This window comes from Culicoides brevitarsis, chromosome 1, assembly GCF_036172545.1.
Source record: "Culicoides brevitarsis isolate CSIRO-B50_1 chromosome 1, AGI_CSIRO_Cbre_v1, whole genome shotgun sequence".
Classification (NCBI taxonomy): Eukaryota; Metazoa; Arthropoda; class Insecta; order Diptera; family Ceratopogonidae; genus Culicoides; species Culicoides brevitarsis.
The window spans coordinates 24,455,155-24,470,534 of record NC_087085.1 but is presented as its reverse complement, the minus strand read 5'-3'; the positions used below and the strand labels follow the sequence as shown (position 1 = coordinate 24,470,534).

At 30.2% G+C, this 15,380-nt stretch overlaps 2 protein-coding genes across 2 annotated transcripts; one reads left to right on the top strand and one right to left on the bottom strand.

The window, feature by feature from the left end:
* Window positions 1–348: 348 nt before the first annotated feature.
* LOC134837489 (dynein regulatory complex subunit 3-like) lies at window positions 349–2,317 on the bottom strand. The gene is made up of 5 exons (XM_063852870.1): window positions 1,829–2,317; window positions 1,594–1,772; window positions 1,301–1,510; window positions 540–1,226; window positions 349–475 (listed from the first exon to the last, which is right to left on the bottom strand). The coding sequence occupies exons 1-5, from the start codon at window positions 2,315–2,317 to the stop codon at window positions 349–351; spliced, it is 1,692 nt and encodes a 563-aa protein (XP_063708940.1).
* Window positions 2,318–4,151: 1,834 nt separating this feature from the next.
* Window positions 4,152–6,815, top strand: LOC134837488 (serine/threonine-protein kinase MAK). Its single transcript, XM_063852869.1, has 5 exons — window positions 4,152–4,307; window positions 4,372–5,996; window positions 6,173–6,484; window positions 6,554–6,662; window positions 6,762–6,815. The coding sequence occupies exons 1-5, from the start codon at window positions 4,152–4,154 to the stop codon at window positions 6,813–6,815; spliced, it is 2,256 nt and encodes a 751-aa protein (XP_063708939.1).
* Window positions 6,816–15,380: the final 8,565 nt, after the last annotated feature.

Below are 15,380 nucleotides of genomic sequence, written 5' to 3'. Positions count from 1 at the left end.
TTTTATTTCACTTTTGTTAAAAAAAAATTTGTTTTCCTCTTAAATCATATATAAAAAAAAAAATAAACATAAAAAGTATTGTACAATCGCTCATATTGAGTATTTATTGTAGACAATACATATGTATATGTGAACTGTGTGGAAATTGTAGGAGGAGATCAACAATAGAATGAATTGAATATAAAATGTCATAAAAAAGGCAAATGTCATGTTGAGAGTTTGGGGTGCATGTATTATGAGATCTTCATTTTTATGCATATTATGTGGTCATGTAAAATTTAAGAATATGTTAGATACGTGATTCTTCGAAAAATGCCAGGAAATGTGTGCGTTTATAAAATATTTAAATCAATTTTCGTCTCGCATATCCTCATCAATTTGTGGTATATTGATAAGCCGTTCCATTTCATCCCGCTGTATTTGTAGAAAATATGTTATTTCACTTATTTTTGCACGATTCCGTTTAACTTCATTTCTGAATGAAAAAAAAAATGTACATTTAAATTTTATCCGGATTCCAAACAATAAAAAAAGCTTACCTCTGAAATTTATCGCATAATTCTTTTACCCAGTTACGACTTCGAGTTATAAGACGGTCTTCTCTTGCGTCTATGCGATGTAAATGTAAGTCTCGCATTCCTAATGCGAGCGACGAAATAAAGTCTTTGTCTTGCAAAAACTCCTTCAAAGCTGCAGGCAAAGAAGTCCCGTCCGGAGAAGATGCCACTAGCAATGTTGCATGTCGTTGCACTGTTTCAGCCAAAACTTCATTGAAATTTGTCTCTGCATCACGCAGCAACACAAATTGCGCTTGAACTAATTCAATAAACTCATTTGTAAGGTCTTGTATAACATGTTCAAAATTACTATTTGCTTCCTCAACACGTTCATACAGTTGAATTTCAATGCTCATGAGATCTTTTTTTAACTTAACCACTTTCTCATTGAACGCATCGCCAATTTGAACAAAAGCAATTTCTGTTTCTGGTGAAATTACAAAGTTTTCTTGTGTAGTAGAGTTGTCGATTAAGTTTTGAACACGCCTAAATATTTCCTTTTTCTGATCAAGAAACGTGTCTATTAGAGAAATTCCTTTTTTTTGTGCAGTAATCTGTCCATCCTTAACAGCCTCCATGAAGAGTTGGATCTGCTTTTGGCGACGTTCGTGTTGCTCAAGACCAATTTTGTAAACTTGTTGTGTAATACGAAACGCTTCGTCTCGATAGCTAAAATTGAAATTCATGTTTGAAACGTAAAAGAAAGACCAATAGGGAGAGACAATATAAATGAGAATAATTACTCTTTTTTCAACTCATTAACTTCCGTTTCAATTGACATAAGTGCATCACCTTCTGGATCGTCCTCGAAGAGAGAATCAAATAGTTGATGCCCATTTAAATATTCAACAAAGCATTCACTTAATCGAGTTTCATCTTCTTTCTCTTTAGCACGTCGTTTACGGTCAGCAATTTCTGTCTTTTCTGTTTCTTCTAAGTCACGTAATTCAGATCTATTTACAAAAAAAAAGAAGAGTTAAAACGAAAATGTAGTGCGTGGTGCAATTTTTCGACTAAATACAAATTATTGTATTACTTGTATTTTTTTCTGCCTTGTAGTCTTTCTTGAGGAGTAATATATGCATAATTGTAATACTTAAGATCTGGCAAAAATGCCGCAATATAAATACGCATGGGATTTTCGGTGTCTTTTGCCACTGGATTTTCTTCCATATTGAATGATCGGAGTGATTTGATGAATCGAAGCCGCTCAATCTAAATCAAATGTGTTTAAAATAAAAGAAAGGAAATTATAAATTAAGTATACTCACACCTTTGTACGAATCGATTTGATTTTCACCAATACTGAATATCAACAAACTCTCGAGACTATCAATGTTTTCTAAAACTGTAATACGATTGCCATAAAGTGTCAAAATTTCCAATTTTGTTAAGGCATCCAAGTTCTCTATTTTTTCTATACAATTAAAAGACAGATTAAGCTCTATCAAATTTAGTAACATGTCTAAATTCTCGATTTTATCAATTTGATTGAATGCTAATGACAAAATTCTCAGATTTGGCATCACCCATAAATGATCAATTTTTAGTATTTTAAGGAACTCTAGACGCAAAATAGTCACATTGCTCAAATCAATTTTTTCCGATCGTGCAAGCCGACCAGCTTCATTTTTGTAGCTGGACAATACTACATTCACAATCATTTCCTCATCTATAACACCTGGCTCGATATCCTTATGTATTATTTTTTTCAACGCTGCTGCTTGTTCTGATTTCCCTTCTGCCAGTTGCATTTTCATGTTAGAATAAATGCTCAACTTAAAATATTGCAATTACTTCCAATTGTCTCAATTACCCGGATAATTTCAATGCAGATGTGATTTAATCGATTTTTTTGTTGTCATTTGACAACAAACACGTTTTCTTTACACTTTTCTTTCACGTAAGCAAGCTGCTAACTGACACATTAAGTTGATGCACTAAAAACTTTTTTTACTATAACACGCTCCTCGAAGTTTGTTCAATAATATAATAAAGAGCCATGGAGATGGCATATTTTTTGTAGCATATTTTGTAAATATTTTATTGCACACGATTTAAATTATGAATGAAACAAGCGTTGTTGTTATAGTGCAACAACAAAATTATTATTGTGTTCACCAAAATAACAAACAAAGGTTTCAGGAATATAGTATATTGAAACATTTTTCTTAATAAAAATGTAAGTGATGCATTACAATATGCATCTTTTATAGTTTTCCAGACAAATTGGCCCTGAAATAGAAAATAATTTAAAATAAAAATATCTGAGATATATGTTAAATTTACGATCAAAGAAAGACATCATAGAAAGTTAAGCTTTCTTTTTTACAAAATATGCCATTTTTTTATTTAGTTCTTTAATTTTTATTTTATGTAATATATTTATAACATTATTTAAAAGGACAATTGAATTTTTGACCACCTCTCATTAAATGCATAAAGGTTACAACAATGCTTTTCTTAGTATGTATTACATTTGATACCTTCATATAAATATAGCAAAATATGATTGCAGAGGAGTGAGCACAATGAAAATTTCTTTTAGATAGAAAAATATATTACCACAAAAAAAAACAAAGGCTTACGTCTCTGGTTTATACATTGCAAACACATAGAGCGCATGCACTTTTGGCGTAACTAAGGGTAACAAATAAATAAACACACACTTAATTCTTTAGTAAGTACTATTTTTTCTGCTGAATTGTCACAAGTACTTGACCATTTTCTCTAAGTTTCACAGATAAATCATTGAAAAAACATATTCTTAGTAAAATAGATAGAGGTAAATAAGTGTCAAATTAATATAATTAGCCAATTACCAATTTTCTAATAAATTTAAGACGCAACAAAAACTAAGTAATATCTTGAAAGATAAAAGTGCAGTTCAGATTTTAAAATTAATAAAAAAATGAATCATTCTTAAATTACTTAATTTTGTGACTAATACTTTAAGGAAAGGAGGACTTTAATAAAGAAAAGGATACATTCTAAAGATTTGCAAAGAAACTAAAATCACTTTTTAAACAAAATGTTCAACCTTTGTTAAGTTCAGGACATTTTTTCCTTTAGTTCAAGGAAATTCATTTAATTATTCACGTATGACTCATCACAATATTGTGTACCTTCAAAAGAGATTTGAAAATGAATGTGGTATGATGTCCGTTCTACTGTCTATTCAATGTGTGGTTACAAAGCAACTAAATGAAGTGAATGAAAATTTATGTTGTTCAAAATCTAAATAGCCATTGCTTAACAAAAGAAACTGAGCATATAAAAAGTAAAGAAGCACACGTTATTAAAAATTTTTGAGACTTGTAAAAACTATAGTATATAAATTATAAATCAAATTTTTTGTTTTTTATTCACCATAATGACAACAGTAGAAATAATAACGAGAATCGTGTGCTACGTGTCGAAGTTGAAATCAATCGATAATTTTCAAATTTGACTTTGAGTTGTATTTTTCTGAATGAACTAATCCAAACTCATTTGTTGTTTTCATGACAAAAGAAAATGCACCTTAATGTTTTTTTTTATTTTTAGTGAACAGTTAAAACAGAGACACATATGAAAAGTGAAAAAGACTAAATGATGAATCGGTACATCACTCTAAATCAGTTGGGTGATGGCACATATGGCACAGTTGTCCTCGGACAGAGGAAAGACACTGGCGAAAAAGTGGCTATCAAACGCATGAAACGGAAATATTACTCTTGGGAAGAAGCAATGAGTCTGCGTGAGGTCAAAGTATGATTTATCAACCTAGTTTGCGCTGCTTAAGCAAAATAATTTTTTTTTAAATAATTTTTAGTCATTGAAAAAACTTTCACACGCAAATGTGGTAAAGCTGAAGGAGGTGATCCGAGAGAACGACATATTGTATTTTGTATTTGAGTACATGCAGGAGAACTTGTACCAGATGATCAAAGATCGGGAAACACATTTTCCAGAAATTACAGTTAAGAGTATTCTCTTTCAAGTGATGAGTGGACTGGCATTCATGCATCGACATGGATTTTTCCACAGAGATTTAAAGCCCGAAAATATTTTGTGTTCGGGCCCGGATACCATCAAAATTGCAGATTTCGGACTAGCGCGTGAAATAAGGTCACGACCACCATACACCGATTATGTTTCGACACGATGGTATCGAGCACCAGAAGTACTACTGCACTCAACGCGATATAGTAGTGCCATTGATTTATGGGCTGTTGGTTGCATCATGGCCGAACTCTATACTTTTCGGCCACTATTTCCGGGAAGCAGCGAGGTAGATCAATTGTTTAAGATATGCTCTGTATTGGGAACACCAGACAAAAACGATTGGTCCGAAGGCTATCGACTAGCTTCTGTTATCCAGTTTCAATTTCCTGAATGTCCAAAAGTGCCTTTGGAAACGCTAGTTACTCGTGCATCTGCGGAAGGTCTTCAAATGATGGTTGACATGTTGATGTGGGACCCTGATAGACGGCCGTCAGCACAACAATCACTGAAATATCCATTTTTTCAACAAATAAATAAAGGAAGGACTTCCGCGATGCCAATGATCGGACTAGCAAATAGGCGTTCGTCATCATCACAACAACATCAAGAGGGATCGCAACACATTAATACCACTCCACAAACCTTGTCAACGTTACCCCAAAAAATATATGGCACAAGCTTAAACGACCTAAATTCTATTATTAGTACCAGTAAAATTTTACAACAACCTCCGATACCTGCACCGCCAGCGGCAATAGAACCTTCCACGGAACAAAAATTTAGTAGTTCTAACAGAATCTCCAGACGGAATGAAGAGACTTTACATAATGGCCTTAGTATGTTTGAGACGATTGATTCGTTGCCCGAGAATTCGTCAACGGACGATGATCCACAGAAACCAAAAAACGATTTTAATTCCACCGTTAACGATATATTGGGTGAAAGTATTAGCATAAACGACAGGTACCGTAGCGGACATCAAAGTGTTAATAGTAGTAATAGTAAAAATCGCGAAAAAATTAGTGATGTGTTCTTGACACGCCACCTTGATAGTACAAGTAACTATAGTAATCGAACAAAAGACTACAGTGTAGAGAGTTTAAATGATTCAATGAAATCCATGAAACTAGCAAACATGAATGAAAATGGAGTGGGAACATTCAGTAATGGTGGCAGTTTCTTTCTACATGGTACCGGCAACAATAGTAATAAGCCACATAAACAGTATCAAGATAACTTAAGTGAAAGAAGTAATGGCGATAGTGGTTTTAATGAAGCAAAAGTGTATAACGTATTTTCAAGACAAAACGTCGTGCCAGGAAAGAAATCACAAACAGATGAAAGTTTAGGAAGGGTGTCAGTTTTAGCTGCAAAAGCTAAGAAAACACCGTTAGACAGGTGGAGTGGAGGAAAAGATAGTTTTGAAGACGACGAACTTGCGAGTATTTTAGGGTAAGTAAAGTCGTGCACAAAATTCAATTTCTATCATCTATCATCATTCATATTATTATCATTGTTTATTTATTTCAATTGCTTTGAATTGAGTATTTGATTGAGTATGAGGAATAATTGTTCTCCCCATGTATGAGGAAAATTTTTAAATATAATATTTTTTGGTATAATTCCAGAAGTAAGGTTAGAGTGTCAAAACCAGCCAATGAATTTAATTTAGAAGACTTATTTGGGACTGTATCCGGGTCACTTTATAATAGTAGTAATTATAATCATAGTAAGATAACCAGTGACAGGAAAGAAAAACAAAACCCAACTAAATATCCAAATACGGTGCCTTTTGCAAAAGCACCTCTTCGAAGTTCTATTTTCGGTGATGTCTTTGATAATACAAATACCGATTGCAAACATTCGAGTGCCCAGGTAGCCATCCGACGAAACAGTAAAAACAGCAACAATATTTTTTCGTTCTTCTCGTCGAATGATAAGTAGGTTTCGTTCCTTTAGAAATTAAGAAGTCAATTATTTCTTTATTAATTTTAAAACAAAACTCATAGGGCTTACAACAATAATGATGGGCTATTTATCGATAGCAATACGAATACTAAGAACGATCGAAAAGGTCAATTAAAGTTATTTCAATGGGAGGAAAAGCCAAAGTATGCTGTAATTGATAAAGGTACCAACACTTTTTTTGTCATTAAAATAGAAAAAATCTTAGTAGCTTCAATATACTTATAATTGCATGATTTTTGTATGTTTTAGATACAAAAGTTTAGTAACTTTGGAAATGACATCCGGTTGTGTGAATTCCGTTAGATGTAGTTGAAGTATAAAAATTGTTTTCACTATGCTAAAAATTCTATAATATGGACTGATATTGGTTTGAACACTCTAAATTATGATGACTTGTGTATGTTTAGTTTTATTTATTTTTTTTTTTAACATTACATATAGCTTTATTATACTTATCAAATTGTTTTCATTGTACTATGTAGCATGTATTCATTTAATTCATGACTTGTGTTCCACACTCAATATGCATATTTTTTTAATTCTTACGTGAAACAATAGTCATGAATTCATTAAATTCATAATTTTAAGTATTTAGACTCTTAAAAAATAAATAATCATAGAATAATATTTTCACAGGTAATCCTATAAACAATTCAAGTGCAACAGATATCCGGATTAGGCCTAACTGGGCAGCCAAGTACCTGAACAAATAACATTTTTAGTTTGTAATCATGACTATGTACTTAGTTTTTATTTTCATTTAATTTGAAGGAATGTTTTTTTATTTCATAAAAATTGTCATAAAAGTTGTTGTACACTGTGATAGATTAAAAACTAATGAAAATGAAAAAAATTTGTATATATTATGTGTACTACCAAAACAAAATAAAGATAAACTTCTAATTTGATTTCTTTTTCACTAAAATATTTTGGTTATTGTGCACCAATGGCATCAAACTAAAGTAACATATGCTCGTTTGTAGAGACAAATATAATGTTTTGAAAAATCTATTGTTTCTTCTCCACCCTCTTTTGGTCGGGACTCCCACACAGTTTAAATCTAATTTAAACAAGTATCAAATAAAAGGGTTAACATTCTAAAAAAAATTTCTTATACATTTTTTTTAATTCTTGCCTGTGGTGAAACATACCTTCAAAATTTTTCTTTCAACCCTAAAATATCAACAACAAATAAGCAAATAGCTTGAAAAAAAGAACATCGTTTATGATCGTCCTTATTATTTTTTTTTTGCCAACTCATTTTTCACAAAATTTATTATAGACAATTTTTTTTTATCAACATCAAATTTACAATCGCTCGCGCTATGAATTAATTTTTTTCTTTCATCTTTTTTTTATATTTTTTATTCGAGGTCCTTCGTTCCGATACGATTAATCTTCTCACAACAGCAAGAGATATAAAGCGACAAAGTAATGAAACGTAACGCAAATGGAAAGATAAAGGATTCGTGATGCTGGTAAAAGGTTTGGCAATGCATGGGATGTAAGTGAATGGGCACAAAATGACTGCAAATACTAAAAAAATACGAAAAAAAAAACAGAAAAAGGCAATAAAGGGGTGAATTCTCTTCATTGGTGCACGCACTCACTATTATCTTGATAATTAAATAAAAGAACGAAGAAAAAAGACAATAAACATTGAAGAATGGAATATAATTTCTCCGTTTTTATGTTTTTCTGTGCTTTTTATTATTTTCTTTCAACAGAAGAGTTTTATCTCATATCACGATTCTTATTTTGTCATACAGGAGAGAGAATATATGTACATAGAAAATTAAACGAAGCATTGAGATAATTTATTTGTTTGATTTTTCATTTCGGTTTTTTATTTTATTTTTTTCTCTTTCTTGTAATTTCTTTTACGTATTAAATTGTTCATTCAAGTCGCTTTTTTTTTGTTCTTCATTTTTAATTGTATTTGCACAACCCTTATTATCGCTTCAGGGACGGTCATGAGCGAGGTTTGAAATAAATCGATGATTTCACTGTCTCATTCAAATGTTTTCTTAATCAAACGATAGGATCTCTTAGAACTATTTTCAGAACTCTGATTAAAATTTACTATACGAGATCGTCAAAAATTTACTTTATTATTCATTTGGCTGAACTCATTTTTTTTATTTTCTTTTTATCAATTTTTCCTTTAACAAAATTAAAAATGAAAAGAACCTGCAAATGTTCAAGACAGAAAATTTTTATCAAATATTTCTTTGCTTTATTATTCATTAGTATTTGAAAAAAAAAAAGATTTTTTTTTGAAAACTTCACTTTAGTATGAATATATATGGGTGGAGAGTATGTATATGACAAGGCAAACAATAATAAAAGTAAATGAAAAGAAAACAAGCATCGGAACATGCACATCAAGAAAGGCTCTTGTATAAAAAATAAAAGAGGAAAAAAATTAATTAAATCAAATTTAATTTCATTTAAAGTCATTTCCGTGGAAGAATTGATAACATTTTTTTTTTGTTTTTTTTTTATTAAGGCGTGCATTTTGGTGTGAAAACAATAATTTGCTGCTCTTGCTACTATGAATTAATCAAAGGGGTGGAGAGTGACTTGATTCACACTAAAAAGAATAATTTTTCGCTTCCTTTATCCTTTTTGACTAAAATTTTATTAATAAATTGGTAATCTATCTTAAAACACACAAACGTTCAAATTTATTGCTGAAGAAAATTAAACAAAACATGAAATCAACCAAATTGCTCGTTTTTATTTTATCGTCTCTCATATGGTACTTTTTACCACAACCATGCAAATGTTGCATACCCCATATCTGGTCTTTTCATCTCTTAGCTTCATTTTAACAATATCGCTGAACGTAGATAGATAGATTTTCACTGTTTATTATCAATCCGCAGAGGAACAATTCACCCGTGTTGTGTGACTTTTCATTCTATTTTGTATATATGTCTCTATATTTTCACATGTATCGAGGTGAAAGACTATAAATGTGTGTTATTTGCTAATATAATTTGAGAATGTATATTTTTCCCTTACGACTCGTAATTTTGTATGCATGACAGAAAGAGATTCGCATTTCTGGTGTTGATTTTTTTTTGCTTTGTAGCACGTGTGTATTACCTAGAAAGTATTGAACATAAAATGATTTTAAGTTTATATAAATAAAATTAGAGTAAAACTTAAAGTACCTTGAATTAGCAAAGCAAATTCGAATTGTAGTATATGTTTGTTACATAAGTCCTTTTGTGTTACGAGTTGATGTTTAGTTCACTTAGACGAAACAATCATTTTCTGGGCGAAATTGGAATTTTCGTATTTTTAAATTAAAAAATTATTCGTATGTTAATAGTTTTTCTCGTTTTTAATTAAATGTTTCTTTAGAACGCCAAGTTGTTTTAAGAGTAAATTTATTAATTTTGATAAAAAGGTGCCTTTCAAACCACAGAAATTGGCATTCCAATAATTGCAAATTTTATGAAATTTCTGCGAAAAAATTTTTAGTGGGGGCGCCATCGACCAAAAAGGCGCAAGTTTTCAAGTCGCCGCACCCAAATTTAAGGGTCGTTATGCCCCTGATTCAGAAAAATTTTTTTTTTTTGAAAATTTTATTTTTTTTCAAAAATATCTCGGCTATAAAAATAAGGATGCTTTTTTGCCCAAAAAATGTCATTTTTTCGCCATTTTTCCCAACTTTGAGGCCTGGGCTCTAGATTTTTTTGTTCAAGCCGGGAAATTTTCTGCCTGAATTTAAGTTCTTTGGAAAGTTTACTGTCATTTAGCACCTTACCGCCTTTGATTCTGACAATTTTTCGACGTTTTCTCGATAATGTATCACGAAATGGGACTTTTTTGTGCACCAAAAACAAAGTAGTACATGGAACATATACTACAAATAATTATGTCATCCGACTGGAGAAAGATTTATATTTGTATTATTTGAGTAAAAGTAAATGGAAAAGATTAAACACATATGTACCTAATCTTGAGTTTATATATTTTATTTCATTTTCATTTTTAACTGCATTATTATACTTAAAATTTTACCTGTAATTTTTAGGATATTAGGTAAGTGCAATTTCAAAAAATATTTCACCTTATTTATTTTTTTAGTTTTTTATTTAGTAAGTAAAATACATGGTAATTATGTGCGGCAGATCTATTCAGCTTTATGCTGCTAATTCAGACCTTCATGGTACAGATGATAAAGATTCAGTATAGATGATGATTAAAGATGGTTTTAAAGTTGATTAAAGATGATTTTAGAGTTGATTAAAGATGATTTTAGAGTTGATTAAAGATGATTTTAAAGTTGAGATGAGGCACGTGATTCAAGTGATGAGAGAGTAAGCAAGAGAGAGGGAGAGGAAACTGGCATGGGAGGGGTCGTTAAGCCCTGGTTACCCTGCTGCCCATAGGGAGAGAAATTTCCAGTAGTATAAAGTTAATCAAAGATAAAGTTAATCAAAGATTTTTCAGTCAAATTAGGAGAGAGAGTGGTAGCGGCAAAATATGATTCTTCAGGAGTTTCTTATTTTGAACTTAAAAAAGTAAGGAGGTGGGAGTAATAAATAAATGATAATGGAAAACAATTTTTCACTATTTTTAAAGAGGTTCAATATATAAAATTGTATTTTGAAGACATTTTGGATCTTTTGTTTTAATATTTTAACAAATTTTCGAAACAAAAAAAAATTTCTAACGACTTTTTTCAAATTTAAATATCTTTAACAAATTTCAAACTTTAAATTTCTTAATTATTTTCTACGAAAATTAATCTAATCCTTTGAAAAATTGCAAAATATTTTAAAATTATAGATTTCAACTAATTTTTGAAGATTTCTAGTCATTTCTTATTGTATGTTTTAAAGGTTAAAATATTTCAAAACCATTATCATTATTCCATTATTTCCTCCTTGGATTTTCAGAGAAAGTTAGGTGGGTTGACATGTAAAACATTTTTTGAAATAGCACTTGCTAAATTGACTTTATTTAACTAAACATGTTGTGAATTTTTATATTTTATAATAACTGTATTTTATTCGATAAAAAATTTAAAAAAAAAACATGTGTGTAGTATGATTTAATTTAAATTATTATCTTTAAAAAATGTGGTTTATTATCTTTTATGCGCTTTACTCGTATGAAAAAACGAATCAAATTTTTTTTAGTTTTTGTCATTAAAAACTGGATGGTGTGGCTACATGTAGTAGTAATGTATAAAAAGTTTTGTAATAATTACAAAACTAGCAAAAAGACTTGCTCACATAAAAAAAGTCACTATTCAATAAAATATAAGTGCATTTAAATAATGATTGTTATTCGATGATAAAATATTAATTTAACGTAATAACCTGCAGGCGACTTGAGATTTCTTATTTCGCTAAAAAGCGTTTTTTCATATTTTACCATTTCAACATGTATGTTGAGATTATTTAACTCATTATGATTTTTTTAAATGCTTGGTGAACACGTTAAGCTCAACCTCATACAAATGTTTTTTTTGTTTGTTTGTTAGAATGTGCAAGGGTAAAAAATGGTCACATTATGTAAACAAAAAATGTTGTAAACATTTTTAAGACTTCTTTGAAATCTCAATTTTTTTGCTGCTTTACTAAAAATGTAAAATATTCATTTAATAATAATGGTAGATTTTTTTTCTACAACAAAATTATTTAATTAGATTTTTTTTTTGTGAGATCTCATCAAAACGAATAAAAACATGCAACCTCGATTTAACCATATTTTAACGTCATGTAATCTCTTATGCTTTTACGAGTCTTCCATTAACGTTTGATAATTTTTAAGGTTTTCCTGAAATTCTCTATTATTTTTCGTTTACTTCAAAATTTATTAAAGAAAATAGAAAATTAGAAAAGATAAAATGAAGGAAAACTTTAAATAAACGATAATTATTTGAAATTAGATACATTAAAAAAGGTTGGTGACATCATTAAATGTATAAGAAAATGGCATTAAAAGATCGAACCTAATTAATTTTTAATTTAAATATAACGAGTCAAATGGTTATAGCATAATATTTTTCGAAAAGAAAAATCGATTTTAAATTTTATTTTAGGTATGTATCTATTTCGTTCTTAAAAAATATTTCAAATTCCTAAACTGAGTTTACCATTCTCGTATAAATAAAGTGTCATCAACAGAAATTGAACACATCAAAATTTATTTAGCGAAAGAGACATGGTGATACCTCCCCAACACACTATAATCAGAGATGCACATTCGATGATAGCCATAGCTTAAAGCTACAAACGTGGTCGAGAAACGATATAACAGATTTAATTGAACTTGTTCAATTTTCCCTGATGCTTTTTGTCATGTGATGCAATTCATCGCAATATGTGTCGAGGACAGCACTCCATTATATCGCGCTAGAGAAAGGTGCATTTGACTTCATTTCGCATCAAATTGAACATAAAATCAAAAGTTGTTGTTTGTGTGTTTTGCAAATTAATTGAACAAGTGTGAACAAGCAATAATATCGTTCACTTGCAGGCAAACATCCACGTGAGTGTTCGATTTGTTTTCGGTTTAAATGGTATTTGGGGTGGATGCAGGATGCAGCAACCATCCGAGTGTTAAATGAAATTGAATGAATAATTAATTTTTATGTTTGATGATAGAGTCGCTCCTTTGGTGTGTTTCAATGTGTACTCTTCGGTGTGTACAACAGATTCACACCTGGTAAAATTAACGGTGATTCATTGGATTTAATTATTTATGTGATATTATGGAAGAAAATGGTTCTTTTTACCCGACATTGCGAAAGAGCAGCGACGGTTCAATTAGAGCGAAAGCAAAATCTGATAATTGCTATTGAATTATTGACGAGTTAATTTGCAAACTTTCTTTGATATTGAAATTAGTTTCCTCGCTGTATGTTTATTGATGTTAAAATTGTATCCGCGAACGCACCCAAGCAAATGAATTGCACCAAACAATAAATTTCTCATTTAAATTTATTATGTTTGAAAAGTTACTTGACAACTAACTGAACTGCATTCGTGGTACATTGAAATGTAGGTATGTTAACTTTTTCCATCCAAAGCTTCTAGCCGACTCATGTGTAGTTGTGTATTAACAAGAGGAAAAGATCATTCTTCTATAAAATTAATGCCTTCGGCGAACAACAGAAAACTCAATATTTCGCTGTTAATTTTTTGGTGCTCGCACAGCCATTTGTTGTCTCGGCGTTTTGTGTGTAGCGATAGCTGATGGTAATAATAATAAATAAATAGACGATGGTGTGTCTCGTTAAAATGTTGCAGTAACTGCCATATTCTGCTAAATAGCTTTCTAAACTTATAAATACTATATTTTTCGGCAAACACGTACTGTTTACTTCCTTATTTTTCCGATGCTATGCCACTAGTTTGTTACACATCTAATGACATTTATTTAAGATACTTAATCACTTTTCTAAACAATTATCCAGGAAATATAGTGCAATGTCTGGACTCTTATGTTGTCTTCATGCTATGTATTTAATATAAACTGCTTGGAAAAAGTATGTGATAGAAATTATTTGTCTGCATTAATACAACAACAGAAATAACAATTTTTGAGAATAAAAACAACGTTGAAAAAGACAAGAGAAACAAAAACATGGAATCATTCCAAATATTGAACACGATCCAATGAAAGTTTAAGATAGTTTTGCAGCGAGGGGCAATCTAATAAATTTTCAATGATGCTGCTTTTCGAGAAAAAAATTAAATCTTTCTTTACTTTCAGATTGTAAGTAAATGTGGTATGACTTCGTTTATCTAATAGTAAATCTTTTCTTGCCAAAATCGTTCTTTAATAATAAAAAAAAATTAAAAACTCTTGTTAATTGAAATTTAATACATCTTTTTTTCTTTATTTTTTATTATCAGTTATAAAGTTGTCTTACTGTCACTGCAATCGCTTTAAATTGTAATATTAATGTAAGGGACGCACAATTTCTCTTTGCTCAATTCAATTAACTACTGAAATTGATAACTTACAGCTAGTCATATTAGAAACAAAAAATACAGCACGTACAAATAAACAATTAAAAAAAATTGTATATTTTTGGTGGGAGGATCATATTACATTTTCATTAGGTACGCAGTGTATATACATACTAGCATTGTTTTACATTTTCCGCGATGATAATGAAAGAAAGCACGAGGGTTCGAACGTGAGTCAAATCTTCATCATTTCCACTTCACTCTTATTTTTTTTTGTTTGAACGAAGATGAGAGCGAGTGTCAATTTTTTATTTACCTTTTAATGGGATAATTTAATTGCTGATGGATTAAAATATTTTTTTCACACCGTGTCTCTTCACGTTATGGCATCTATTTTTACGCTTAATTTCATGACCCCCGTTTTATTTTTTAACAATTAAAAAAATACTGCTTGTGATATTGGATGGGAGGGAAAGTGTCTTATAATTGAAGTTCATCAAAGTATATCAGCAACAGGAAGGACGAAGCCAAAAAAAAATACAGTAGATTGTCTATTAAATGACGTGGCAAATTCTAATTTCCAAAAAATCATTATACGCGTCTTTTGCTCAATGTTTATTATTACTTTTTTTTACATTTTTATTATTATTGCTTCTATAATAATGAAAAAGGTCGAGAGAAAAAAATTTCAAGAAAATATATCGCACTCAGAGCATAGCAAATATTAATGTTCCTTACTTCCCTTCAATCTGTCTTTGACTCGAAGCCTGTATAAGTATATGGTTGTCCCCATCGCCACTCTACATAAAATTTTAATTGATAATTTTTTTTCATCGGATTTTCAGTTCCTTCCTTTCAAGTTTGTGTTTTTCCTAATTTGGATTTTACATTTGTAATAAATAAAAAAATGTGTTTCTTGGATAAA